Source organism: Labeo rohita, chromosome 20, assembly GCF_022985175.1.
Source record: "Labeo rohita strain BAU-BD-2019 chromosome 20, IGBB_LRoh.1.0, whole genome shotgun sequence".
NCBI lineage: Eukaryota > Metazoa > Chordata > Actinopteri > Cypriniformes > Cyprinidae > Labeo > Labeo rohita.
This window is the reverse complement of record NC_066888.1, coordinates 1,692,641-1,720,426: the sequence shown is the minus strand read 5'-3', so window position 1 is coordinate 1,720,426 and position 27,786 is coordinate 1,692,641. Positions and strand designations below refer to the sequence as shown.

The window sequence follows — 27,786 nt, the reverse complement described above, 5'->3', positions numbered from 1 at the left end:
TGTAAGTTTAATTATATAACATTTTATTCTGTTTCTCCCTTCACAAAAGTGCAGCAGATGCATGATGATGTCAAAACTCATGTTCTGTTTATGGTGATATTTGCACATTAATGGCATTGTTTACGGGTCTCAAACATTCATGTATGTATTTATATATATATATATATATATATATATATATATATATATATTTTAAATCTAATTTAGTTTTTGTGTAACATTCTAATCTTGTTTGTTAACAGCTAAGCAATTTTCCAGTCTATAATATCTGTCGAGAAAATTAACCAAAATGCATAACCCCAATATGACTGTTATCATCATCATCATAGCGGCTGCTTATACTTCCAAACGCCTACAGTACTACAATTTGACACATAGGAAAGTGTGTATCTGCTTAGACCCTGACGTGGCTTTAAGCACTTTTCCACGCAAAGACTGTTTAGAAATATGAATGTTCGCGTGGCTCTCAACGTACGTACGGTCTGAGATCAAATTTGTGTGTACACATGCTTTATAGATGAGGCCCCAGGTGCACACTCATCTACAGCAGCATCAGAAGCAGCATTTTGTTCAGCCGGTGTGTGAACATCTCTTCATGAACAACAAATCACGAGTGCAGTTTTAGCTCATGCGGGCCATTCAGCACTACACGTGTGCATGTAACACTCATCAGGTGTTGACAGAGGCGTTACATGAGTCTAATCTTTTATTGAGGTCAGTTTAATGCAGAGAATACATATACTGAAGAACAAAAAAGGAAATCTTCTTAAGTAAAGACTTAAAATATGAAGAGAAATGTGAAAAACCTTCAACAAGGAGAATTCTGGTGTCTTCTAACATATACTCCAATAAGTTTTTTCATATTTTATTCCAGTTAACATTTATTTCAAGTATCAAAAATATTTGTATGGATTTAATTGAAGTTAACTGTAACAGCCCTGGTCCGGCTCTGTGTTTGTGGCTCGAGGCTGATGCGTGTCGTGGGTCTCGTTGGCGCGTGTGACCCGTCACAGCTGCTCTGACATGCTCAGCTGTTGGTTTGGGGTCACGGGCTCGTGGCCCGAGTCTGTAAGGCATCACGGAGGAGGAGTCTGTGGCGCTCAGGACGCGTCTGACGGGACGTGCTCCTCGAAGCCCTCGCTCTCCCGCACCAGCGCTCTCTCCAGGATCACGCGGCCCTCCTTGTAGCGCTGGCTGTCCTCTGTGGCGAACTCGTAGATCCAGCCCAGCTTACTGTTGCAGTTCTTACAGCTCACGTCCCGCACCATGTGTCTGCCGGTCAGCATCACGCGGTCCTGCACCTCGCTGTACTGCAGATTCACCACCTGAAACACACACACACACACACACACACACACATTACTTAATCTTTCTGCATTATCAATTACCTTTGTGATCGTTTCTACAACAATTCTACAGATGAAACAAAAAAAAACTAAAAAAGTACGATTAAACAGTATATGGATTTTCATGTGTTTTGGTGACACTTTACAATGAAGTCTACATTAGTCAACATCAACTAACAATGAACAACTCAGAATAAAGAATGAGTCGTTATCAGCAGGTAATGTTTAGCTTATAAAAAACCTGTTAGTAATATATTTCTCAATACAGTTAGAGCAGGACGCCACCTTGTTGAAGAGGAAGGCTCGTCCGGTGGCTCCGGTGAAGCGTGTGGATATCAGCTCGGACCGGTTGGTCAGAATCGTGTCGCAGTTGGCGCAGGAGAACAGACGCGTCCCTCCGATGTGATCCAGGAAGATTCGGCCCATTGCAGCTGTGAGACAATATCAGCTTCAGTGTGTCATCAAGCATCACACCATCACTCACTTACTTACAATTAGGAGTTATTATGAGTGCTAATCTAGTGTGCTGCACATGTCCTGAAAAGGAAACATTTCGGTCACGCCCCTCCCGGTGTCTGGCTGCACTATAGATCATAAATTATGTATATCAGGGGTCTCAGTCCTGCTCCTGGAGAGATACCGTCCTGCAGACTTCAGTTCTGACCCTGCTTCAACACACCTGTCTGTAATTACCAGGTAACCCTGAACACCTTGACCAGCTGTTTCAGGTGTGTTTGACTGGGGTTGGAGCTGAAATATGCAGGGACGGCAACCGCAGATGTAAATGTGAGTCGATCATAAAATGCATTTTTCCCAAAGATCGTTTCCATCATTTTAGGTAATTCTTCAGGTAGTGCTTCAAGTTAGTTATCTGATTATGAAAAAGGGGTGTGACGTCATGGTTGTGTGGGCGGGGCTTTAATACTGTGACTCCACCTCACAATCGCTACTGCGCAGACTCCAAATGACATCATCAGCTAAAAATGACAGCGCCATTTCTGGGATATTTTGGCTTTATTTTTCTCTAGTGGAAGGAAATAAAGACACGTCGTCTGACTAATCAGGTGTGTAACATGGACAGACATGCGAAACGAGTCCCGGACTGAAACGCTGGTCTGCAGAACACGTCACACCATCAGTCTGATGTAACACACTTAACAAAAACACCAACAAACGGTCTGATAACAGCTGAATCCGCCGCTGTCTGAGTGTAATCTCACCGTTTACTGTCGCCTCCAAACCTGTCAGAAAAAACACGAAGTTCCAGGTTGATCAGAGACACTGTTCTTGGTTTATATAGCCTTTGTTTGTAGTCCTCTTTCTTTCCTGTCTGACAGCCTCACACTTGTGGACTGTTTATCAACATCCGGGACTCTGTCCTGCGCATGCGCACGTCACACGTGCACCGATGACGTTCATTTACAAGATATAAATAATAGATATCTACAGTTTTAATAGTTAAAATTGTAATTTATAAGTTATAATTAATAATATAATCAAATTAACAATTTAAATATTTTTAAAATAATGACTATGTCGTGATTTATTTATTATTTTTGTAACGTGTTAACAAGTTAATTAATTATTTTATGAAAATAAGAGGTGAATGTTCCAACAGTTTGAAAAAGTGATTAAGTTACATTTAATTACCGTTTCTTCATTTTAACCTGTCACTGCATTATATCGTTTAATGACTGTGTGAAGGATGTATTTGATGTTATAATGTATTTCATTTATTAATTCTAGTCCATTCATCGTCTTTGCTGCTTCTATTAAGACTATCCCATGCAGCATGTCAGGCTGAAGGCAGGGCAGAGCTGCTTTTGGTTTAATCAGAGGTAATTATTTTGACACATCTTAAAAAGAATAAATAATATAATTTTTATTGTTACTCGTGTTACAGCCTTTTCTTACAGAGCTTTTATTGTGGGAAATGAACTGAAAAATAATAAATAAAGCTTCAACATTCAGTTAGTTATCTACATTTTAGAAAATTATAACTCGTTTCATTTTTTTTTCTTTTTGTACAGATAATAATAATAATAATAATAATAATAATAATGATCTGCCCTGGATACGTTTGTTTATGTTACATATAAAATTGTCTTACGTATATTTATTTCTCTGACATGTGTAGTTTATGTGGTGAGTGTCTCCCTCTGGCGGCGGCGGCTGCTGTGGCGCAGGAAATGGCGAAGGGGAGCTGAATGTGAATAGCATCATCTCCAGACTCCTGGAAGGTAACCGAGCTCCTTCACGAGCTCCTGGCAGACGTTATTTAAGGCTCGAGCGTCGCTCAGGCCGCGGAAGAGCTGATCATTCACGCGCTGTTCTTCTCTGTCAGCTGCGGTGTGTTTAGATGCTGGATGTGTGTTTCTGTCACACTGAGCTGACAGAAGAGTTCCTGAAATTATTCTGAAACCATCAGTATGAACAAATTGTATGAAAATTAAAAATGCAATTTCCCAGTTGCTTCATTTGTTTATTTCTGTATTTATCGTTTATATATGTGGTTATGAATGTGAACATCTGATTAAAAACTTAATCAACTGCACAGACCTGCTGAAGACTGCATGAATATCCTCCAGTTCTTTTATATCTGGACATATCAGCTTGATTTGTGTGTGCGTGCGTGTGCGTGCAGTGTGAGGATGTCGTCTCAGGAAGAAGGTGCAGATGGCGGAGGTGTAGGTGCGAGGGCTGTGCATCAAGTCTCGTCAGCTGATCCTGCTGAAGATCTGCGGTCGGTCTCATTCACACGTGTTCAGCAGTGTTCAGGGTTTGGTTCAGTCCATGTCAGTACGGAGTCCCAGCTGTTTTATTTTGACACACAGAGGCAGGGAGATACTGTAGATGAGATGAATCTCATGAAACCTGTGAAATGTTATTTATTTTTAGTGTTAGTTTTTTTGACATTTAACCCCCCTAGTTCTCATTACTGTAATGTGACAGTCTCACCACACATGAGATCTGATCGGGTTTGGTCCTTAAGTGTCCTGACGCTGTGTGTTCTTCATGAGGTGCCGTCTTGTTTCTCAGGTGACATCCACGGTCAGTACACAGACCTGCTGCGGCTCTTTTAGTACAGTGGCTTTTCTCCAGAGACCAACTAACTGTTTCTGGGAGACTACATGGACAGAGGACAGCAGCCTCCTGCTGGTCTACAAGATTAAATACACCGATCACTTCTTCCTGCTCCGCGGGAACCACGAATGTGCCTCCATTAACCGCATCTATGGCTTTTATGACGAGTGTAAGTGCTGCTCAGATCACACACACACACACACACACACACGATCTGCATCATAAGAATAATTCAGATGCAAAAAACAGGGAAACATGCTTTTTCTCAAAGCACTTTGTTTAGGTTGCAGTTTTATTTATTTATTTATTTATTTTACAGTGGAAGTGGAAAAATACTTAATTTTTCATAAAGATTTTATACTACTGTTCAAAAGTTTGGGATCAGTAAGACTTGTAATGATTTTTAAAGAAGTCTCTTTTGCTCATCAGGGCTGCATTTAATTGATAAAAAAAAAAGCAAAAAAAAAAAACAGTAATATTGCAAAATGTTATTACAATATAAAATAATACCTTTTATTTGAATATACTTTCAAATATAATTTATTCCTGTGATGCAAAGCTGAATTTTCATCAGCTGTTACTCCAGTCTTCAGTGTCCTTTAGAAATCATTCTAATATACTGATTTATTATTAGAATTAATGTTGAAGACAGTTGTGCTGCCAAATATTTTTTGGAACCTGTGATTCTTTTTTTCAGGATTCTTTGATCAATTAAAGGTTAAAAAGAACAGCTTTTATTTAAAATATAAATATTTTCTAACGATGTAAATCTGTGCTATCACTTTTTATTAATTTGAAATATCCTTGGTGAATAAAAGTAATAATTTCTTTCAAAAAAAGAAATAATACAAATGTACTGACCCCAAACTTTTGAACAGTAGTGCGTATTGTTAGAAAACCGTTTTATTTGAAATAAGTGCTGTTCTTATGAACCTTTCATTGATCAAAGAATCCTGAAAAAAAGAATCACAGGTTCCAAAAAAATATTAAGAAGCACAACTGTTTTCAACATTGATAATAAATCAGCATATCAGAATGATTTCTGAAGGATCATGTGACACTGAAGACTGAAGTAATGATGCTGAAAATTCAGACTTGATCACAGAAATAAATTACAGTTTAAAGTAAACTGAAATAGAAAGCAGTTATTTTAAATAGTAAAAATATTTCACAATATTACTGTTTTTGCTGTATATATATCTGCATGAATACAAATGTAAAACTGATTTCATACAACTGTTAATGTTTTAAACAACGTTGTCAATATTGTCTGTTTTTGCTCAGTTTCTAAGTCAAGAATAGTTCAATCAAAGTCACAGCAGAGCTGTTAAATCTCTGATCCACATACAGCAGTGATTCATTACTGAATTAGTCCACGGTTCTGAATGATTCAAGTGAGTCAGTGAGTCAGTGATTCAGTAGTTTCGCGTAGCCAGACCTTCAGACTGACGGCTGAAGGTCTGGAATTCATAGCAGCTTTCTTTGGCCAAGGCCCGCCCATAAGGCCGTTTGACCGACATGTCAAACAACCAATCACAGTTCGTTTCGTTCAGCGTCACGTTTCGGGGCGTGGAAATGTCCCCACAACAACAGACTGGCGTGCAACAAGTCAGTCAGCATAGAAAATCAAAGAAGGAGAAGAAAACAAGCAGTAAGTCATTGATCTGTTCGTGCACATATAACAACAATGGCGTCTGCATTACCACATCTGATCAAAACACAGAGTAAATCAGTAGGAAACGTATGCAGACTTTGTTCAGAGACCTTCAAAGCATCTAAAACTAACAGGCTAAAAAGTTCTCTTTTTGTCTCCACTAAGTGCCTCAAACAAAACTCCTGGACATCTCTTAAAGAGTCTATGCCGTGAACCTCGCATACTTTTGAGAATCCTACGTTTAGCTGATCTTGATAAATGCTCATTGTCACTCATGTAAACACGTCAGTTTTTCTTCTGCAATCACACGTCTGCGCTTTGTTTCCCGGCGGACCGAAAATAAACGCGACACTCGCGTCCCCCGGAAATCTTATAAAATTCAACCGATCGGATGACGACCTCGACATTCCTGAAGTGTGTCCAGTTAAGTGCACCATATGCATCAGACGTTTAGCCAACGTTCCGTGGGCGTGATGTCTGAGGCTGAGACTAAAACTCACCTGCCTGTATCTTTCTAGTAACCCTTCAGACCTTGATTAGCTTGTTCAGGTGTGTTTGATTAGGGTTGAAGCAAAACTATGCAGGGCTGCGGCTCTCCAGGACCGACGTTCGCCACCCCTGCCATAGAGTATCGAAAAACCTCTTGTCGTTCGGTACCAAACTTTGATACCTAAGGGGTTAATCTTGTCAACGTCAGTGTGCCAATAAGCCTGCAGCACTAGGTGTGTTTGACTAGAAGCGGCCCTACAACTAATTAAACGAATTTGAACTTCGAGCGCGGCCAGTGGTGCGCTCCGCTGCACGTGCGCTTTGGTCGACGCAGCAACAAACCGTCCTCACGCAGCACATCTGAGAACGATCTGAAAGCATACAAAGCAGTCTGCTCTCTATAGCGCTCCTGATCCTGTGCAGAGCCGCGACAAAGACGAACACGCCTGCTAGTTTACACCGGCTATACTGTGGCTCACACGTGAGGCTGTAGTGTGAAAGTATTAATGTACAACCCCCTTAGATATAAGGCTAAATTAACACTGGTGCGTTTTTGTTTAAAAAATTAAAACAATCGTCATCCATACTGGCGTTTCAGAAAAGATCTCTGTCCATACTACACGACCGAAAGTGAGCGTTACGTGACCATTCATGCACACTGTAGCATGATGCTACATAAAACAATAAATAAGATTTATATTCCGCTTTTACTCAAAACTCATTTTAAACCACTAGTGAGTGTTTGTAATAACTTCTGTTTGCTGTTGAATGTGTGTTTTGGCCATGTAATGTTGTTGAAATATGTTATGTCCTCTGAGTCAGAACAGCGATCGCAGAAGAGAGAAGGCATATAACGTTATACATACCGACAGACAGCGCTGGAAGGTGCTAGTGCTTGTCAGTAAATTAGTGGAAAATGAATAGAAATTATGATTCTGTCTGATCTAAGCATTTTAAAATGAACATGCACTAGTGTAAATGTAGCCTAACAGATGTGTAAACTGAAAACTGTTTGAGCTTTATTAAAATTATTTTCACTTATTTATTGTGTTGGATATATTTTGTTCCTTTGTGCAGTGGCTCAGGAGTCTTTGAATCTGTATAAACGTCAAGAAGCTGAAAAAACATTATTTTGGGAATGTAATCTTGTTAAAATTGATTTCATAAAATTGGTATCGAAAAAAGTATCGAAGTCAAGATATTGGTATCGGCGTCGACAAAGTCGCTAAGATGGCAACACTGAACTGAAATGTTCTGAAGTGTGCTTACATTTCTAGGCTCATATGGTTTCAGCGAAAACACAGACATGATCGCAGAGTCCATTCGTAAAAACGAAATTGACTCTATTTGGAATGCCACAGAATTCATCCATTTTTAGATCGATAATTCAAAAGTAGGTCTGTCACGAATGGTGATATGCACTAGTGTCTATGAATATTAAAACGTGAAAAGACGGTTTAAATATGAATCCTGCATGTTCCACTTGCCTCTGTATGTATGAATGGCAGAGATGCGGTTTTGTTTACTTGAGGTTTTTGTGCCAAAAAAGAGTCGACTGCTTTGTGCTTTGTGCTATACATTTGTCTTTGTCTACAGTCATTGGCTGCTTGTTCAGGTGAATCAGTATATATTGACGTGCATGTTGTCTGTTGATGTTGTTTTAATCTGTCATCCTGACGTCTTTTTCTCTTGTTGTTTTTACTGACGCCCTTATTGTCATTTTTGCTCTGTTGTCCTGTTCTGTCATCTTTTGGGTTGATGTCCTGTCTACTTTCATCTTGTTCTGTTCTGTCATCAGTGCTGTAAAGTTAGTTTCACATTCGATATTCGTTGCATATTCGACTAGGCTGCTTTTTTTGGGGACCATCTGCAAATTTACCACACAGTACAAAACAAAGTCCAATAATTCATTCAAATGAATGTTTACAGGACTGTTGATGAATGTTTATGCCTAGTGGGCAAACTGACTGAATATATTTTGACAGTATCTCGCCTTAGACAATACGTACAACATCGCACTGTAAGTTTTCATAAAATATTCATGTACTGTACATAAAGGAGGTGGCTCAATCTATAATTAGAGGTACATTTAGAATTTGACAATGTGAATAGGAAAGTTTTCCTGTTTCCCAAAAACCCAAACATGATGTTACATAGCTGCTTTGAAACGATCTATATTGTATAAAGCGCTGTATATATATGATGTGATGGAATATGTGCATAAAATACCATCTATGTTTGCTACTGTCTACGTTACCTTTACTAGGTAACACAGTTGACATTTTCATTGTTTTGGGCCTGTACTCAACATGGAAGCCTAGAACTACCGATCATATGATATGTTTAGAAATATATTTTCACAAACAAAACTTGAGTTTTAGTTAAACTGTCTTGTTAAAATGTGCAGCAGTAATACTTGAGTAACACTGTTGACAGTCAGTTAATCCACTTTTGACACAGGTTTGCTAGTTTAACCAATATTAAAAAAGAGAGTTTTCATCACTTCTGTTGTTTTATCCATGTGTTTCTAGAGGAAATATCATCATACTGTGCAAATTATGCCAGAATGGGACAAACCTTTCCTCTTTGAGGGGGTGTTCTAGTGGGTAACTTAGCTGACAATGGTTTTTCGTACACAAATAAAACAAGTTATATCACAATAAACACGTGTTATTTTTGAAGCGCACACCCAAATGTCTTGATAACCTAATCTAACTGAAGGTAAAACTATGAAATTAATTTATATTTGAGGTCATTTTCATTCTTAAATGCAGAGTAGAATGAGCAACTTTACAAAATCGGACAGCTGAATATCAGGGTTGTATATGATATGAACATCATTTTTAATGAGCAGTGTGATTGGGAAAAATATAATTGTGTTCTAGAAAATTAAGCATCGGGGCTTTATATTGATGAAAATATATAAAAAATATACTTGACAGACATGAGATGTACCCACGATTATAAAATCTCACCTGTAGTAAGTTTATGAATGTACTACAACCTTTTGAACATGGAAAAAAAAAAACTTTTGGTAAATTACTGTAATTTTTTACTAAACATATTTGTGCACTGTACATACAGCAAAGGAGATACTGGCAAAATCTCATCTGTAGAAGTAAGTCTAGTAAAACATACTACGACCTTTGTACCATACTTTTCCCCATTTTTTCATGAAAATATCCGTTTAGTGTATGGACATTAAGGGAGAAATTGTAAGTATTGTCTAAGGTGAGATATTGGCAAAATATATTCAGTCAGTTTGACCACTAGGCGTTTACTCTAGTCCTGTAAACGTTAATTTGAATGAATTATTGGACTGCAGATTAAGACGACATCAACAAACAACAAGCACATCAACATATACTGATTTACCTGAACAAAGAGCCATTGACTGTAGACAAATGTATATTACATAGCAGTCAAATCTTTTTTTTTTTTGGCACATTTAGAACCTCATAGCGTCTCATTATATGATGACATAAACACACGAACTCAATCTCTAGAGCTGCTGTGAGTCACTTCATGAGAATTTTACTGTTTAATTTGAGAAAACTAACATCATACACAGAAACTTCATGGCAACCTGTCAAAATGAAAGTACGGTATAACGTAACAAATATATCATTCTTGTGTTACTTTGGTACAGTATAATGTATGTCTTTATATATTGAGAAAACTAACATCATACACAGAATTATATATATATATATATATATATAAACATATTCTGATGTTCTCTGATCAGTTTTAGGCCTCATTCATATGTGAAAATAAATCTGACATGAATCAGATATTAAGCTTTCAGCCTAAGCTTCTCTGGGTTGATGTAGTGTACATTTGAATGTATAGCATAAATGCTGATAGCAGATGTGGGTCACTTCTAAAAGAAGATGGTCATCAGAAAAATGATGTAGTCAACAAAACAGAACTGGGAATCAAGACCTGCAGTATAAATGCAGCCTGAATGTAAGCTGAGCCATGTTCAAGACACGCTCAAGACGCGCCTCAGACACTTTCACCGTGTGTCTGTGATCAGATCCTCAAGCCCTCTGAGAAGGCAGCCAAGTACCAGTATGGAGGGGTGATCTTGGGTCGTCACACTGCTCAGATCCCGAAGAAGAGGTGAGCTCCGACGCTCCTCCCAAAGACACACACACACTCCTGATTGGCCTCTTCTGTAGGTGTTTCTGTTAATAATTGATATTACCTGAGTGTGTGTTTCCAGTATTTTCAGTTATTGCTCAGTCTGTTCTGTGATGGACAGATACAGCATGTGAATGTTACTTGTGTCTTGTACACATCCTTGTATCAGAGGCACACTGTGAGACTTTCTTAAAGTGTGGATTGATCAGCAGTGTTGTGTTTTGCCCATTAGAAGAAAGTGTCTCTCTTTAATGAGACTGAACTGAATACAAATGGCACTTGTAAAAGTGTAAATGTGACTGATCAGGTCTCTGTGTGTGTGTGTGTGTGTGTGTGTGTGTGTGTGTGTGTACACTTGTTTTTGCTACATTGTGGGGACCAAATGTCCCCACAAGGATAGTAAAACCTGAAATTTTTGACATTGTGGGGTCCCCTTGAGGTCCCCATGGGCACAAAAGCTTATAAATCATACAGAATGAGATTTTTTGAGAAAGTAAAAATGCAGAAAGTTTTCTGTAAGGGTTAGGTTTAGGGTAAGGGGATAGAAAATACAGTGTGGACAGTATACAAACCATTGCACCTATGGAGAGTCCCCACAAAAATAATAAACCAGATGTGTGTGTGTGTGTGTGTGTGTGATGCTGCTGCAGGATCTTTAAACTAACATCAACGGTGTGTTTGAGTCAGCAGCTGTTTTGGTGCTTCAGTTCACACAGGTGTGGAGAATCACATTCACTATCAGCATCATTCATGAACTCACAGCACTGAGCCTCTTCATCTTCAACACTACAGTCAAAACATCTGACAGACATTTGCTGAAGATCTAAAGTGTGTTTGTGTGTCTTTCTGTCATTGACAATGGCTTTGATATTTTGTATCTAATGCAACAATCTTTTTTAAAGTGTGATTTCATTATTAAAATACTTTTTTGGGTCTCTGTATGTGCAAAATCACAAACACTGCAAACTGAGTTGAAACTGTGTTTCATCTGTTAATCTGTGTAATCATGTGGGTGTTTGAGGGTCATATCTGGCTCTTTGTGTGAGTTACGGGGTCGAATCTCTTTGTTACTTAATACTGCCATCCGCTGGAGCCTGTCCTGCAGTTTTCCTGTGGTTCGGTGGCCTGAGTTATAAACTTCATACTGTTTCTGCAAATAATGAAGAACTGTTTGCAGTGCTTGTGAACTGCTGACGGTGAAATAGTTTCTCGCTGCTTCCTCAGGGCTTTTATTAGACTCTCCAGTGAATGATATTCTCTTACAATTTCAAAAATTGTTTGCAAATGTTGGGACATTTTCCAAATGAGTTTTGAGGTTTGTATGTTTTGAAATCTTTTCATTGGAACAAGTGAACAGTGCTGTTATTAAGTTTGTTTTGAGTAAATCAGATGAAAATGCTCTAAAGAACAGTTCAATAAATATTTTATCAAGTCTTTTAATAACTTTTATTTCAGTGACAGTTTGCCACTGTTAGGAAGCCAAGCTTTTTGAGGTGACATTGGTTTCTTCAAACCAAAACTATGAAAATAAAATCCTGAAGTGTTTTGACATTGACGTGTTTTGTCTTGTATAGATGAGTCAGTGGTTTCTACAGCATGAAGAACATCTCATCACTGTGTCAGGACTGATTTTCCCTCAGTCTTCATACTGGAGGTGCATGTGATTGCTGGAACCAGCATAACTCTTTACAGTTATGAGTCTTGATGCACAGTACTGGAAAAATACCGGTATATATTTTATTACACACAGGAGGCAACACATCAAATCTTGCCAAGTATATGTCACCTGTTCATCCTGATCTTTAACACGAATTTAGAGATCAACAGGTTAGTGCATCGTTCATTATTCATAAACATAGATTTGATTAACTTTTATTCACAGCTGATCACAACTAAAATCTAAAAACCAATCAGAGAGAGAGAGATAATAATGTTATTTTGAATACTTTGACTATTAGAATAACACTTTACAGTAAAGCAACCTTTGTTAAAATTCATTAGGTAAGCCGACCTAACAGTACTACAGCACTTATCAGTCTAGATCATTAATTAGTTATAAATGATAAACAAACTAATACATGTTTAGTAAGTTAATATTACTTACTAAACTGTTTTCAGTTCATTTATCTTTTGAGGCTGGTTATTTGTCACCTATGATATCGATTTAGTATCAATACCGAGGCATCACATTCCGGTATTGTACCAAAACCAAAATTATGCTATCAAGCCATCCCTAGTTATGAGTAAGGAAACACTGGTCTGGTGCGATGACTATTATTTCACACCTGAAAGCAGTTTAGCTTTGCTCACAGAGTCCTGTTGTCCTGATACTCATCTACAAAAAAACATCACTCTTCATAATGCTCTCCTAAAAATAAAGAGTACTGACGGTTTCATCAAGAACCTTTAACATTAACAGAACATTCTTAAAAGTACATTCTTAAAAAAAAAAAAAAGTTCTTCAGATTCATAACTTGTGCCTCACAATGCTTCAAGTAAAGTTTGATGAAAGGTTCTTTGGGGATCCAAAATGGTTCTTTTATAGCATCACTGCAAAATCATTAAAGGAGAAGTCCACTTCCAGAACAACAATTCACAAATTATTTACTCACCCCCTTGTCATACAAGGTGTTCATGTCTTTCTGTCTTCAGTCGTGAAGAAATTACGGTTTTTGAGGAAAACATTTCAGGATTTTTCTTCATATAATGGACTTTAATTGTGCCCCGATTTTGAATTTCTAAAATGTAGTTTAAATGCGGCTTCAAAGGCTCTAAACGACCCCAGCCGAGGAAGAAGGGTCTAATCTTGTCATTTTTTTCCGAAAAATAAAAATTTGTATACTTTTTAAGCACAAAAGCTTGTGTAGCACAGGCTCTGGGATGCGCATCCACAACACTACAAATCACGCCTAAGTTCATCATCTGTGTACTCCGGCTAAAAAAGGTAGAGTATGAAGGAAAACTACATCTTGTTTTCTTCTACAACTTCAGAATCGTCCCACATCGTTGAACCTTTTTGTCTGTAAACAGCGTTTGACTTACTTGCACTTTCTTAGTCTTTGCGTGTTCGCTTTGTAAACACTGGGTCTGTGGTTCCGCGTGACCTTTCGACGTGATTCAATAGAACATGAACGTGCATCCCACAGCCTGTGCTACACCAGCTTTTGTGCCTAAAAAGTATACAAATTTTTATTTTTTGAAAAAAATGACAAAATAAGACCCTTCTTCCTCGGCTGGGATCATTTAGAGCCTTTGAAGCTGCATTTAAACTACATATTAGAAATTCAAAATCGGGGCACCATATCAGTCCATTATCACGACCGAAGACAGAAAGACATGAACATCTTGGATGACAAGGGGGTGAGTACATTTTTTGTAAACTGTTGTTCTGGAAGTGAACTTCTCCTTTAATAAAACCTTAAAAAACACAAAGTTTCATCCTTAAAACCAATAATGTTTTCTTTATTGTGGTTTAAAATAGTATTTATACCAATTGTGTGGTACATACAACAAAAAATAGCAGAAGCTAGAAGACATGCAGCTCATGAGATCAAGGTCACTGAAAGGAAAGTGCGGTAGCATAATGTGTTTCCATCATGAAGAAATTCAGTTTCTGTTATAGTCTATTTTCAGAAGCACTTTATTCTACAGAACTGCACATACTGTGTATTCTAACAATAACTGAATACTAACTTTGGCAAGTACACGGTAATTGAGTGCACATACTATAAAATAAAGTGCAACCAATGATACATTTTGCTTTTTTGATATTGATTAAATGTCATTTTTAAATGTTGCAATCACAAATAGACAGGTGAAAAGTTTTCAAAACGTTCTTCAGGAACGTAAGTCAATCATTTGGTGTTTAGCGGAGGCCTGGAGTTATTTGACATGCATTATTACCCTGAGTAAATCACTGCTGAGTGCCGACCGGACGCCTGCCATCAAAACCAAGCCGTACATTATTATATTACAGAATACGCGTGTTTGTGCGCGCGCACGTGATTAATGCACGCTTGCAGCAAAACCTCTTCTGGTTTGGTGTACAACAATGATTTACATGAACAGCATAGATTACAAAAATAAAATACAAAAAGGACCATGTATAAAAAGTAAAAAGAGACAGTCGTCTCAAAAACATGGAAATGTTTTTTTTTAAACAAAGAGAATTTAATAAACCAATGAATTTAAAAGACAGACGCCTCTCTGCACATATTGCTGCTTTTAAGGTTAAGATACAGGTTATTTTTCTTTTTCTGTGAAATGTGTTTGTGTCATACTGAAATGAGTGAAATACATGCTTTGGAAGCTGTTGCTTGTGCCACTGATTCCATACAAATCAACAATTCATCTCTGTGCAATAATCAGATTGTCAAGGCACTGATAAAGCTCGTTGCAAAACATCTGTGAAATACAAGATATAAAAAAAAACAACAACAGGAAGAAACATGGGACACGTATGAAGTATGAGCACTTGGTGGTCGTCGTTTCAAGTGAGTTTCCTGTAACTGTGGACACGAGTGTCATTTTACAGAAATTCCCTAACGATCCGCAGAGGAACATTTCCAGAATCATGTCAAATGAGGTAGATCACAGGAGATCACACTAACACTCCTCCAGATTCACCTCCAGACGCTGAAAAAACACTGTATCATGTGACTAGGAATCAGAATCACATTCAAATTCATTCACTAAACTCAATCAAAGGACTTTGCATATGTGCTTATTTCAGTCAAGGCCTCGGTGGCAGTAAATGTGACGACCGAGCTGGCCGTTTGGCCCGCTCTCGCCAACAAACACGACAGATTCTCTAAAACATCGTTAAAAAAATAGCTTTTCAAAGAGCACAGAAAACAATCCCACACTGAGATCTGCTCTGGTTAGGGCACAACACATGAAAACCACCCTGTAAATGTTCCAGAGCAGCGTTCCCCGTCAAACACAGACACCGTAAAACACGACGCCTCGCCGAGGACACTGGGACGACATCGATGCGTTCGTAAGACTCCCTTTACTTCTGCTCGCATAATCATTTAAGCACTAATGTTTCCTCAACTGTCATACACCTTTTGCATATAAAAACACTGGCAGCGACGTTCCCTCTAACAAACGCTCGCGGTTAAAGTGTGCATTTGCAAAAACATCTTTGGAATCGTCCGAAATGAGTACGTATGGCATGGCTGACGTTCCCCTTTAAAACAATCACACAACATGACTTCATATAGTCTGACGTAAAACAATTCATAGTTCGATTATAAGAGTAAATGAAATGTACAAATACTTCCTAATCTGGTTAACATAAAATCCCATGAATCCTCTCAGGGCTTCACTTCCCTTCTTCGCCAATGATTGTCTAACCTTCAACGGTACACCGTTTCCCTTTTGAAGCCTAGAAGTTCAGTAGAAAAATACTCTCAAGGAAACTTTCTGAAAGATGCATAGCTCAAAATAAAATCACATTTGTGGAGACGCCCTGTGTTACGCCCGTTACGCATCTTCCTGCAGGGATAGAAAATCACATCAAAACTCTCAGCACACGCACACACACACACACACGTCTGTCAGTCTCTCCGCTGTAAACGTCCGACCGTCACGCTTCTCAGATGACCGATTCGGGCTCCTTGGCCTTCACCTCGCCGTCTGCGTCGTCCTGCGTGCCGCTCTTGATCTCCAGCATCTTCTCGGTGGTGTCGGCCTCCGTCTTGGCCTCTTTCCTCTTCCTCCGCGCCTCCACCCACGGGATCAGACACAGCACGGCCCCGCCGATGATGGGAGGAATGCCTGCCAGGTAAAACGCCACGTCGTAGCTGCCCAAACGGTCTCTGAGGAACCCTGCGCACAACAGCAGACACGCATCGAGGTCACAGAGTGACAGAGGCTCTTCTGAAGGGTGTCTTTTACAGCTTAATGCTGCTCAGAGGTGGCATAAATGCATTTACACAGCAATTACAACCTTTGTAAATGTAAATGTTTTTCTGTTTTTTGCTGCAGCAGCAGCTGGACTCAGTGGCGCAGTACTGTCTCCGGCCAGCAGGTGGCACACCGTGAGCACACATGCATTACCTGCAATGGGAGGCCCGACGGTCATGGGGATGGACATCATGCCCAGGAGGAAGCCGATGGCCTGCGACACGTTTTGGGAGCCGACCAGCTCGAACGCAATGGGAGCCATGATGCAGATGAAGCAGCCGTCAAACATGCCCATGAGCAGACACACGGCGATCAGCCCGCCGAACACCCGACACAGAGGAATCATCATGGACATCAGCCCGATCACCAGGAACGAAGACACCTGCGCAGAACACACGTCACAGCCACCGAACGCACGCATGGAGTAACAGACCGCGTGTGAGAGAGAGCGGGTGTGTGCGATCATCGGTCTCTCACCTGCAGGTAGACTTTTTTGACTCCAGGTACGTAGTCGGCCACTCTCCCGAAGATCAGACGACCCACTCCAGACGTGATGCCGATACACATGAGCAGAACCTCTTTATTAGCCTCCTGACCGAAGCGCTCCTCCACATGTTTCATCTGAGAGAGACACACAGTGATCAGTGACGGAAACATCTAAACACATCATTGAATTAAATATCATTCATTTGGCCATTAGGTTTCCTACAGACTTTTCTTTTTCTCCAGTGTCTGTATGGGAAAGGTGAGACTGAACTCCCTCATACACAACAAAACGTGACACATTACAAGAACTTTAATCGTGTTTTATCCACACCTGTACCTGAACATCTTAGAGCTTGGTAATAAGTGAACTGCATGTAATCTGCATTACATAATCAGACAATCAGACTACAGTTACTTTTTATGGAATACATGACTACATATTCATTCAATAGCAATAATTAATCAGAATTGACTGATTCTCCCTAATTCATGTGTTTTATCTTTTAAATGTTCCTTTCTAAAATATATACTTTCAGAAAGTCTTCCAGTTTTGTGGACATTCACACAGAGATCAGTCATTACACAGGTCACACAGCATTTGAGCACTGATTTACAGAAATCATTTCAGGTTTAAGTGTTTCAACATCGCGTCAAGTACTGACGAACACTTTCATTTATATTAGAATGACCACTCTGTAGGTTGTTTAACCATGTATTTCTATGACTTCGGAAGGCTTTTGTCTTTTAGAATTAGCTTTATTCGCCAAATGTGCGCAAACACACGAGGGATTCGTTGTGGTTTTTTAAGACACATTAAAATGCACAAATTCACAAACTTCCTTGCCATACGACCTTCTTTCAAGTACCTTGAGATTTTAAAATACATTTTAATAATTAACTATCCCATTTGCATGTTCATGGTTCTCTTATGGTCACATGACATGCAGGTAGACAAATTATCTGTTATTTAATTGTTTTAATTTAACACCTTTTAAAATGAATTATTAGCTTTTCATTAAACTCACAAACACGCTGCAGTTCCTTCATAAACACCAGTTTGGGAACCTTGATGTAATATATATTTTCTTACTCTTTGTGTTTTTAATATAAATATGGTACAAGATGATCCCATTTAAATCAATGTGAAAAACAAACAAAAATAATCCAAAAGTAGGCTGTTTATATTTCCTAAAATGTGTAATGTAATGAATTTGTTTCTAACAATTTTTGTCATGTAACTTGGAATCAGTAACGGATTACAATTTGTAAGTAATCCACCCAATTCTGGTGGTAACACAACCCTTATGAAAAAAAAACGTGCTATTCGTATACGTCTTTTAAACTAAAAATAGTAAAGTATACTTTCATTCACTTCTCAGAAATGTGCTTTATGTGCTTCTCAGAAATATACTTAAAATGCCATTTAAGTAAACTTGACTTATACTTAGAAAAAGTCTAAATATATTTATATACTTGTGCTCCTAGAATCCATGTTTTTATTGTTATATGGTAGAGGGCACAGTACACATCTTCTGTACAGAATTTCCAAAACACATGCAAAGAGAAAACCGAAACAACAGATGCTTCCACATGTAATCTAACACGATCATCAGACATAAAACCGCATCAAAACTGTGTAACGTTATGGAATAAAATGTGACCCATGAAGAGGTAATAATGACTGTCCAGCTTTGGGGTGTTGATCAACTCCATCTACGTTTTCATTATCACTCTGAATCCAATTCATAGTCTTGGTTTCAGCTTTTTGTTCAAAATATTGTTTATTACTTCCTTTTTCCCCCCCTTATTTATGAAACTTACCCACATTCAAGTGTTTATAAAAATGAGTGCATGAAGCTAGAATAAAATGTTTTTGTTTACAAGCAGATACCCTTCTTTCTTTTGATGTTTTGTATATAACAAAATATATACAAATTAATACCTAAACAGGGACACAGTAGTATACCTAAAGCATGATGTAAAGTTCACTTAAAGAAAATTTACGAGTATACTTACAGTATAAAACTACTAACTAGTAGTTTACTGAGACTATACTTCAAAGTGTACTAAAACGCTACTACATATATTTAATTAGTAAACTATGAGTATACCTATAAGTTCACTTTTAGTATAGTTGCGGTACAAACTAAAAACACAGATGTAAACTTGTTGTGCACTCCAAGTTTACTACTGTTACACTTAAAGTATACTTAAAAGTATACTTTATATACTAGAAAGTGGGCCAATTTAGTCCCAAAGAGTACTGAAATGGTACACTTACAAGTAAACTACTATTACACTGATATTTGTATACTTACTACATAAAGTATACTTAAAATATACTTAAAGATTATTTTATTAAGTATACTTAAGTAAAGTTCAAGTATATGTATTTTTGGTAAGGGTAAACATTCATACGTCTGGTCTTTATTTCTACGTGGTCCATGTTTTAACATGAAAAAGAAACAGAAGAAGAATCACACAAGTATCGTTTGCAAATGAATGCCACTGGTGCATTTAGAAAGAACACTCCCGTGTTTCTCAAGCAACTCTAGCAATCGCCGCAGGCGTGTCTGTGTCTGTGTGTGTGTGTGTGTGTGTTCACTTGGAATTCACTCGGAGTGAACAAGCAGGAAAAGGGGCCCGTTTTAGGGACTCCTCTGTTACAGCACTCCAAACTGACACCTGAACCCACTTCCTGCACAGCACTGTGTGTGTGTGTGTGTGTGTGTGTGTGTGTGTGTGTGTGTGCGTGTGTGTGTGTGCGTGTGTGTGCGTACCTGGTATTTATCACGTTATGGGGACCAAATGTCCCCACAAGGATAGTAATACCAGTAGATTTTGACCTTGCGGGAACATTTGTAAGGTCCCCATGAGGAAACAGGCTTATAAATCATGCAGAATGAGTTTTAGTAAAAGAAAGTAAAAGTGTGCACAGTCTCCCGTGAGGGCTAGGTTTAGGTGTAGGGCGATAGAAAATACGGTATGTACAGTATAAAAATCATTATGCCTATGGAATGAACCCATAAAACATGGAAACACAACATGTGTGTGTGTGCATGTGTGCGTAAGTGAAACACACCAGCCAGCCATTTGTCATGAATGCCCATTATTCATACTTACTGCTGTACAGCCTGCGCACACACACACGGTTCAGAGAGAAACACAGGAGCAGATCAGATCCAGAGGTGTGCAATTAGTACAGAAGACGACCTGGAAACATGAAACATGAAAACACAGGAGCAGATGTAGACGGGATCCTGGGCATTCGGGTTCCTCCTCCCAAAACACACCAATCTGAGGGCTGGGAGAGGAGCGGCCCACACGCGGCCCCACCACCACACACAGACACACAGCATAAAAAAATGAAGAAGAACATAACGCCTGGCGGTCTGAACATCATCTGCGTGAGCTGATTCAGGACCTGCGCTGGACACATGAAGACCTTACAGACAATACGCTATCAGCTCCTGTGATAAAACAAGGACGGCTGTTGGCCGGGGTCAGTGTGAGACACTTTCAGAGCCATGCATGTGTCTTTATGCCACTTTATCACGGAAAAACAAATATTTAAGGGATCTGAACACATGAACGGGTCTGAAACTCTCTCACACTGACTGTCAGATGGGCTGTTAGTCATCCTTATTTTACCACAGGAACTGAATGTTTTGAATACATTATGCAGGTCATGTTTTCCTGCTGGCTCACACAGATGAGGGAGTGTTGAAACTGTAAGAGTTATGGTCTTGGCAGCATCTTTCGAAGTGTGTTGACGTAAGATAACTAGCAAAATATCCAGTTAAATAAACCAGCAGCACAAGCAATCAATCTTTTGTAAAGTGCACTGAGATCTTCATTTACAGAGAGAGAACGTGAACCCATTGGAATTGGTTGGTTTTCTGCATTATTTGGTCATAAACTGTCATCTGATTTTCAAGTCACAAGTATAGACAAACACAATGTGCTGAAGCTAACCACACACACACACACACACACACAATGATGATCTTTCATGTCTTCATTGGACACATCCCAGCAAACATTCACAGTCCTGTGGAAAATGTCAATGAACTTTACCTTGTTGTCGACATCAGGATGATCCACAACTGTTTTTCTTTTTTTTGGTGACGAGTTTCACGAGTCATTCACGAGTCGCTTGTTTGTCCATGAAAGATTAGAATCATTTGTGTGCTGTTAGCTTCAGCACATTTTTGTCTATATTTATGACTTTGATGAACATTTTATAACCAGTTAATGCAGAAAACCAACCAAATCCAAAAGCTTTCATTAATGTCTAATGAAGTGTGATTTTGCGCTCATGTCCTTCAGACTCTATGTTTTTCCTGACAGTATGTGTGAGCGGGGTTGAGAAATACTAACTTTTTGGGAATATCAAGCAAAAATCAACATGGCTGTGACATGCAGTTAGTGATATTTGTCGTGAGCCTTTAAATTATGCAGATTATGCTGGAGTTAGTGTGTACATACAATGATTAGATCAGCGTCGAAAAGGTTGAAAGATTGGTGCGGATTGGACATTGCATGTTTAAGTAATTTGCTGCTGCCAGCAGGTGGCGCTATGATTGTAATGGAATATTGGCCTTTAGATGTGTTCAGGCCAGGACTCTTATCAAACATGTGAAGTTTGGGGCAGATCAGACATTGTATGGCTCAGTTACAACAACATTTTCTATGGCGAAACATTTAAGTTTGTCAGGCCGCTATGGAGACACCATTCAGAGAAAACTCAAGATCTTTGCAATTTAATGTCACAAAGGGCTTTAGATTAGACTGACCAAATTTGGTGTTGATCTGTTTAAATCTCTAGGACGAGTTTGTTTAAATAGAACACCTGAAAATGGCAAAAATGGCACAAAACTTGTAGAGAAAATTCTAAATATTTTAATATTCTAAATATATCCCCTGCTGGGATTCAGACTTTGTGCCAGGGACTTTTTTGCAGGTATTAGTGTGTTCCATGTGTCTACCAAATTTTGTGCATGTATGAATGAATGAATGATCGCATTTATATAGCGCTTTCATTGTGTATTGCTATACACCCAAAGCGCTTTACAATCATATGGGGGGATCTCTCCTCAACCACCACCAGTGTGCAGCCTCCACTTGGATGATGCGACGGCAGCCACAGGACAACGGCGCCAGTGCGCTCACCACACACCAGCTACAGGTGGAGAGAAGAGAGAGTGATAGAGCCAATTCAGTGAATGGGGATTATTAGGAGGCCATGATTGACAAAGGCCAGAGGAGGGAATTTGGCCAGGACACCGGGGATACTCCCCTACTCTTTACGAGAAGTGCCATGGGATTTTTAATGACCACAAAGAGTCAGGACCTCGGTTTAACGTCTCACCCGAATGACGGTGCTTTTTACAGTATAGTGTCCCCATCACTACACTGGGGCATTAGGACCCACATAGACCACAGGGTGAGCACCCCCTGCTGGCCTCACTAACACCTCTTCCAACAGCAACCTAGTTTTCCCAGGTGGTCTCCCATCCAGGTACTGACCAGGCTCAGCCCTGCTTAGCTTCAGTGGGTAGCCAGTCTTGGGCTGCAGGGTGAAATGGCTGTATGTGAAACGTAGCTCGAGGGGCACTTCATTGAAGTTTTATAGGTGGTGCTATAGAGTCATTTTGCCACACCCACTTCTGAAAACCAACCCAGATCACTTCTGGCACGTGTGCAAAGTTTCTTGAGTTTTCAAGCATGTTTAGGCCCTCAAAAATGTGATTTATTTTGGAGAAGAACAACAAACGGAGCAATTCCAACAGGGTTCTCGCACCATCGTTGCCCGGGCCAAATTAGCTGTGTGCTGAAGATGTGGAAGCGTGAGAGAGTTTTGAGTGAGTTTTGCAGCTTCTGTTACCTATGAACATCTTTGTGGCTGTTGTTTTATTAAAGCAATGTGTTAGGGATCAAGAAACCCTCAGTTATGAGAATCTGTCTGTCACAGACAAGATGTAAAACAAGTCCAAGAAATTTCCAAGTGTGTGAACTGTGCAGAGGATATTGGTTCATGTGTGACGGCAGGTGAACCGCTGACCTTTATCTGCTGGATGGTGATCATAAACGAATAAAGAACGGACTCTGACTGCTAAAAGTGCTCTTTCGCATTTCTTGATTCTCCAGCGCATGACTGCCGACCTCAGCGACTTCAGAAACGCAATGTCATGACACCGTCAGCACTGTCTGTGGATGAACCCATCACGAGACCAGAGGCTTCCTCCAGCGACCCGTCATCTACACGTACACTCTCTCACTGCTCACTGTTCACATACAAAGAATAATCCGTCCCGACAAAATGAAAGCGAGTCTGATGAAATGCAGGACAAGTGAAACTACTGCAGATGATTACGGAGGGGCTCGTCTCTGTGTGTCTGACAATGAAAATCAATGCCGAATTCAGAACTGATCCCTGCGGGACACCGGTCATGATATTAGATGAAACTAGTTTAGTTGTACTTAGTTGTGAAGGAAGTATCAACAATTCCTATGAATTGCAATCCACCAACTAAGCGTTTATGCGAAATAGTATTGAATGTTGCCTGTCAATCAAGAGGAATTAATACAGATAAAAGTGCTGAGTCAGTCACTACCAATAAGTCATTTGAAATCTTAACAAGGGCAGTCTCAACAAAAGCCAGATTGAATGGAGTTAAAACACAATTAAGTGTCTAAAAACATTACATTCAGTTCACACTTATACACACACACACTTCCAGATTATTTCCATTTTAAGTGGAATAATCTGTCACTGATGGAGTTTGGGTTTCTTGCCCCTGTCATCTTTTGGCTTTCTTAGTTGTGGACACTTAATATTTGCCAATATTGTTGATTTGACTGCACAGACACTATTGGAAGAGAACTAAGTTTGAGCTGGACACTGAATCAACAACAAACTGAAAAAAACGGACTGTGCTCTATTGTGCTCAACAGCAGAATTAAAAGCTGCTTCAACACAATCTGCATTGTATAAAGTGATGTATAAATCACAGTGACTTGACTTAAAAGAGCACTCACACTTGTGGTTAAAAGATTTATTTTCTTTTCTGCCATCCTATAAAAATGATCCGTAAGCAAATTTGATCTTTGGTCAACCACACACGAGCACCTCAGACTAATATATCAGTGCTTGCACGCTAATAACCACGACTGCTAGAGACTATGCCAACAGAAGATACGTGAAGAAAACAGCTCGAGGCGTTAAACCTGCTGTTGATCTGAAGTGACGCGTGTTGTTTTGGAGTGGAGCGGAGATCGCTGTGAGGACTTCAAAACAACACCCGACCCCAGCGAGGCCGTGTGCCCTCTAACCCTGAGGAACTTGCTTTTGTTTTGACTTGAACAGTTCAAGTGAGCTCTTCAGCCTCTGGCCGATGACAACGTCACGCCGAGTTGTGTGTTTGTCCGGCGCTAACCTCCTCGACCCACGAAGAGCGGCAGGAAAACATCCAGAGGATTCCCGACGAGGGAACGGCTCTCCACAGATAAACAAGCTCTTTCCTTTTCAGCGCTGCAATACATCCACCATCTACAGGGCAACTTAACCTGCGCAAAACACGTCTGGAGATACTAGAATAACAGAGCTGGTGTTTGTGTAGAGCACAGTCTGCAGCGACGCCCCGCGCTCCTCAGATCAAACTGACCTTTTATTTCGATAAACCTCACAGCGGGAGAGCGGCGTACGGATGGAGGAACCGCACCGATCCTCTGCAGACGTGGCTCTCGTGGGCCATCGGAGTACGGTTTGGTTCATTCACCATCAACATCACAACCTCCCCTGTTGATAAAACCAGCATATGCTTGTTAGCTACGTTTTGAAGCATGGCTGATGGTTTGGGCTGGTTTAAGCTGGTCCTAAGCAACTAGCTTCTGCTCAGGATCAGCTTAAACCAGCACATGACCAGTGGAAATGTTTCAAAACATACCTAAACAAGCATATGCTGTTTTCTTCAACAGGGTCAACCTCAATTAGACAAAACGCATGGACGTTTGTGACAAATTTCAGTCTGTTCCTCAGACAAAGCATCGTTTAACGTGAAAATACAGCCTTTCTGAAGAAGCTTGCAAGCTCCAGTCTCTGTCAGCACAATCTTGAGTATTTCTCTCAAAAGATCTTCTTTTGTGCTCTACAGACGAAAGTAAAGGCTGAAATAAACTATACGACTCTTAAAATCTGAACAGATCTTAGAATGCTAAGCATCACCAATGTACAGACACGTTGTGAATGGAGCAAACTCAAAATGCAAACTCAGTCTGCAGGGTTTAATTGACCAGTTTCACAAAAAAATGATTCCATCCAGTTGTTGGAGATCAAGTATGTTTCATCATCAACTCCAGAATCCAAAAACCTGTACAAAACCTGTGTAGTGTAATCCAGCCTTAAAGGAATAGTTTCACTGGAATAAGTGTAATTATGGATTGTGGACTTGTTTTTAACTTCAAACTGATGCTAAAACACATCTTGATGGATTTGTCTCAGTTTTTGTCTAGTGGAGTGGTGTGGATTACACTCTTAAAAATAAAGGTGCTTTAAAAGGTTCTTCATAGCGATGCCACAAAGAACCATTCACTCTTTCTTACCTTTTTATAATCTGAAGAACCTTCTTTTGCCACAAAGAATCTTTTGTGAAACAGAAAGGTTCTTCAGATGTTCAAGGTTCTTCATGGAACCATTTAGACAAAAAAAGGTTCTTCTATGGCATAGTGAAGCACTTTTTCGAGGGTACTTGTGGATTATTGTGATGTTTTTATCAGCCGTTTGGACTCTCATTCTGACGGCACCCATTCACTGCAGAGCATCCATTGGTGAGACAGTGATGGAATGACATTTCTACAATCTCATCTACATCTTCGAAGGCCTGAGGGTGAGCACATTTTCAGCTATTTTACGTGCATAATTATTCCATTGAGACAACAGTAGAGAGATAGTGAAAATGCTCACATTTGGGTGAACTATCCACATAATTTCTGTGAGCAGGTTCCTGAGACTAAACTCGCACCTTGTGAAGTCTAAGGCAGAACTGAGAAATTCAGCACACTCACCAGATGAACGTAAGGCACGAAGTATCCGTACAGGGCCGCGGGGATCCCAAAGGCCCATATGCGGTATCCCAGAGACTTCCAGATGTTCACGTTAAACACCCTGTTGAGCGAGGGACAGCGGCTGCCCGACTTGCCGCTGCTGACGGGTTTGGGCAGCAGCGGTTTGTAGGTGAATCCCGCCAGCATGAGCACGAACATGAGGATGCTCAGCACGCGCAGCGTGTTGGCCAGACCCGCGTGTTTCAGCAGGCTGGACAGCAGGAAGGGAAGCGTGATGGTGAACACGCTGCTGCCCGCCGTCACGATGCCGTTCACCAGCCCCAGCCTCCGCTTGAAATAGTGACCCAGGATCACCAGACTCGGCTGATAGGCGAAACTGCAGCCACAGGCGAACACTATGCCGTAGGTGAAGTACAACGGCCCAAGAGACCTGCAGAGAATCACCATTAGACGGTATTAGCTTCGAAAGCACATTAGAGATCAAACTGAATACTACTATTCATGTAAATCAAAGCACAATTGTGAAATTTCTCAAAATTCTTCCTCGTACAAGTCAGCGATTAACAAGTTGATTCTGCTGAAGAGAAAATCACTTTGACTCTAAAGAGAAAAGAAGAGAAGAGAAGAGAAGAGAAGAGAAGAGAAGAGAAGAGAAGAGAAGAGAAGAGAAGAGAAAGGGCCAAGTACAGAGCCTTGTGGGACCCCAGTGTCAGACTGAAGCAGTACAATTAATATACACTGACCAAACTGATAAACGCAACACTTTTGTTTTTGCCCCCATTTTTCATGAGCTGAACTCAAAGATCTAAGACTTTTCTATGTACACAACAGGCCTATTTCTTTCAAATATTGTTCACAAATCTGTCTAAATCTGTGTAAGTGAGCACCACTTCTTTGCAGAGATAATCCATCCACCTCACAGGTGTGGCATATCAAGATGCTGATTAGACAGCATGATTATTGCACAGGTGTGCCTTAGGCTGGCCACAATGAAAGGCCACTCTAAAATGTGCCGTTTTACTGTATTTGTGGGCTGGGGGTCCGGAGGCATCTGAAAACCAGTCAGTATCTGGTATGACCACCATTTGCCTCACACAGAGCAACACATCTCCTTCACATTGAGTTGATCAGGTTGTTGATTGTGGCCTGTGGAATTGAACTCTGAATTCTTAAGGAACAGGAAACATAATGTCTCAAGGGACTGAGTAAGGACTGTCGTTCAAATCATGTGTCACACTGCTTACAGACAAATCCACTGCTCCTTTTTGACAGTGAACATAAAATCACCAAGGAAGGATAGTAGAGAATAAAAACATATAGGTCAGATCATGCATTCAGTTCAGTCTAAAAGCTGAATAAATAAGCTTTCCACTGATGTGTGGTTTGTTATGATAGGACAATATTTGGATGAGATACAACTACTTAAAAATCTGGAATCTGAGGGTGTAAAAAAAATAAAATACTGAGAAAATTTTGTTTTTCTTTGCAGTGCATATTACTAATTTAAAATTTAGTTTTGATATATTTATTCTAGGAAATTAACAAAATATCAGTAACACTTTACAATACGGGTACACATATATGCATTAATTCATGCTTAATTAA

The 27,786-nt window shown here is 39.8% G+C and overlaps 2 protein-coding genes and 1 long non-coding RNA gene across 3 annotated transcripts in view; 1 reads left to right on the top strand and 2 right to left on the bottom strand.

The window, feature by feature from the left end:
• Positions 1–852: 852 nt before the first annotated feature.
• Positions 853–2,734, bottom strand: ypel5 (yippee-like 5). Its single transcript, XM_051137817.1, has 3 exons — positions 2,567–2,734; positions 1,632–1,777; positions 853–1,325 (listed from the first exon to the last, which is right to left on the bottom strand). The coding sequence occupies exons 2-3, from the start codon at positions 1,770–1,772 to the stop codon at positions 1,101–1,103; spliced, it is 366 nt and encodes a 121-aa protein (XP_050993774.1). The 5' UTR covers positions 1,773–1,777; positions 2,567–2,734; the 3' UTR covers positions 853–1,100.
• On the top strand, positions 2,305–4,322 carry LOC127182509 (uncharacterized). Its single transcript, XR_007829921.1, has 3 exons — positions 2,305–2,410; positions 3,093–3,184; positions 3,484–4,322. It is a non-coding gene; the product is annotated as an uncharacterized LOC127182509 (long non-coding RNA).
• Positions 4,323–14,160: 9,838 nt separating this feature from the next.
• The window catches only part of slc16a10 (solute carrier family 16 member 10), a 30,233-nt gene continuing 16,607 nt past the window's right edge, over positions 14,161–27,786 (bottom strand). Inside the window, exons 3-6 of the mRNA XM_051138224.1 lie at positions 26,182–26,611; positions 17,107–17,250; positions 16,783–17,011; positions 14,161–16,551 (exon numbers count right to left, since the gene is read on the bottom strand). Of these exons, the coding sequence (XP_050994181.1) occupies positions 16,319–16,551; positions 16,783–17,011; positions 17,107–17,250; positions 26,182–26,611 (1,036 nt within the window). The 3' untranslated portion in view covers positions 14,161–16,318. The remainder of the gene's footprint in view (positions 16,552–16,782; positions 17,012–17,106; positions 17,251–26,181; positions 26,612–27,786) is intronic.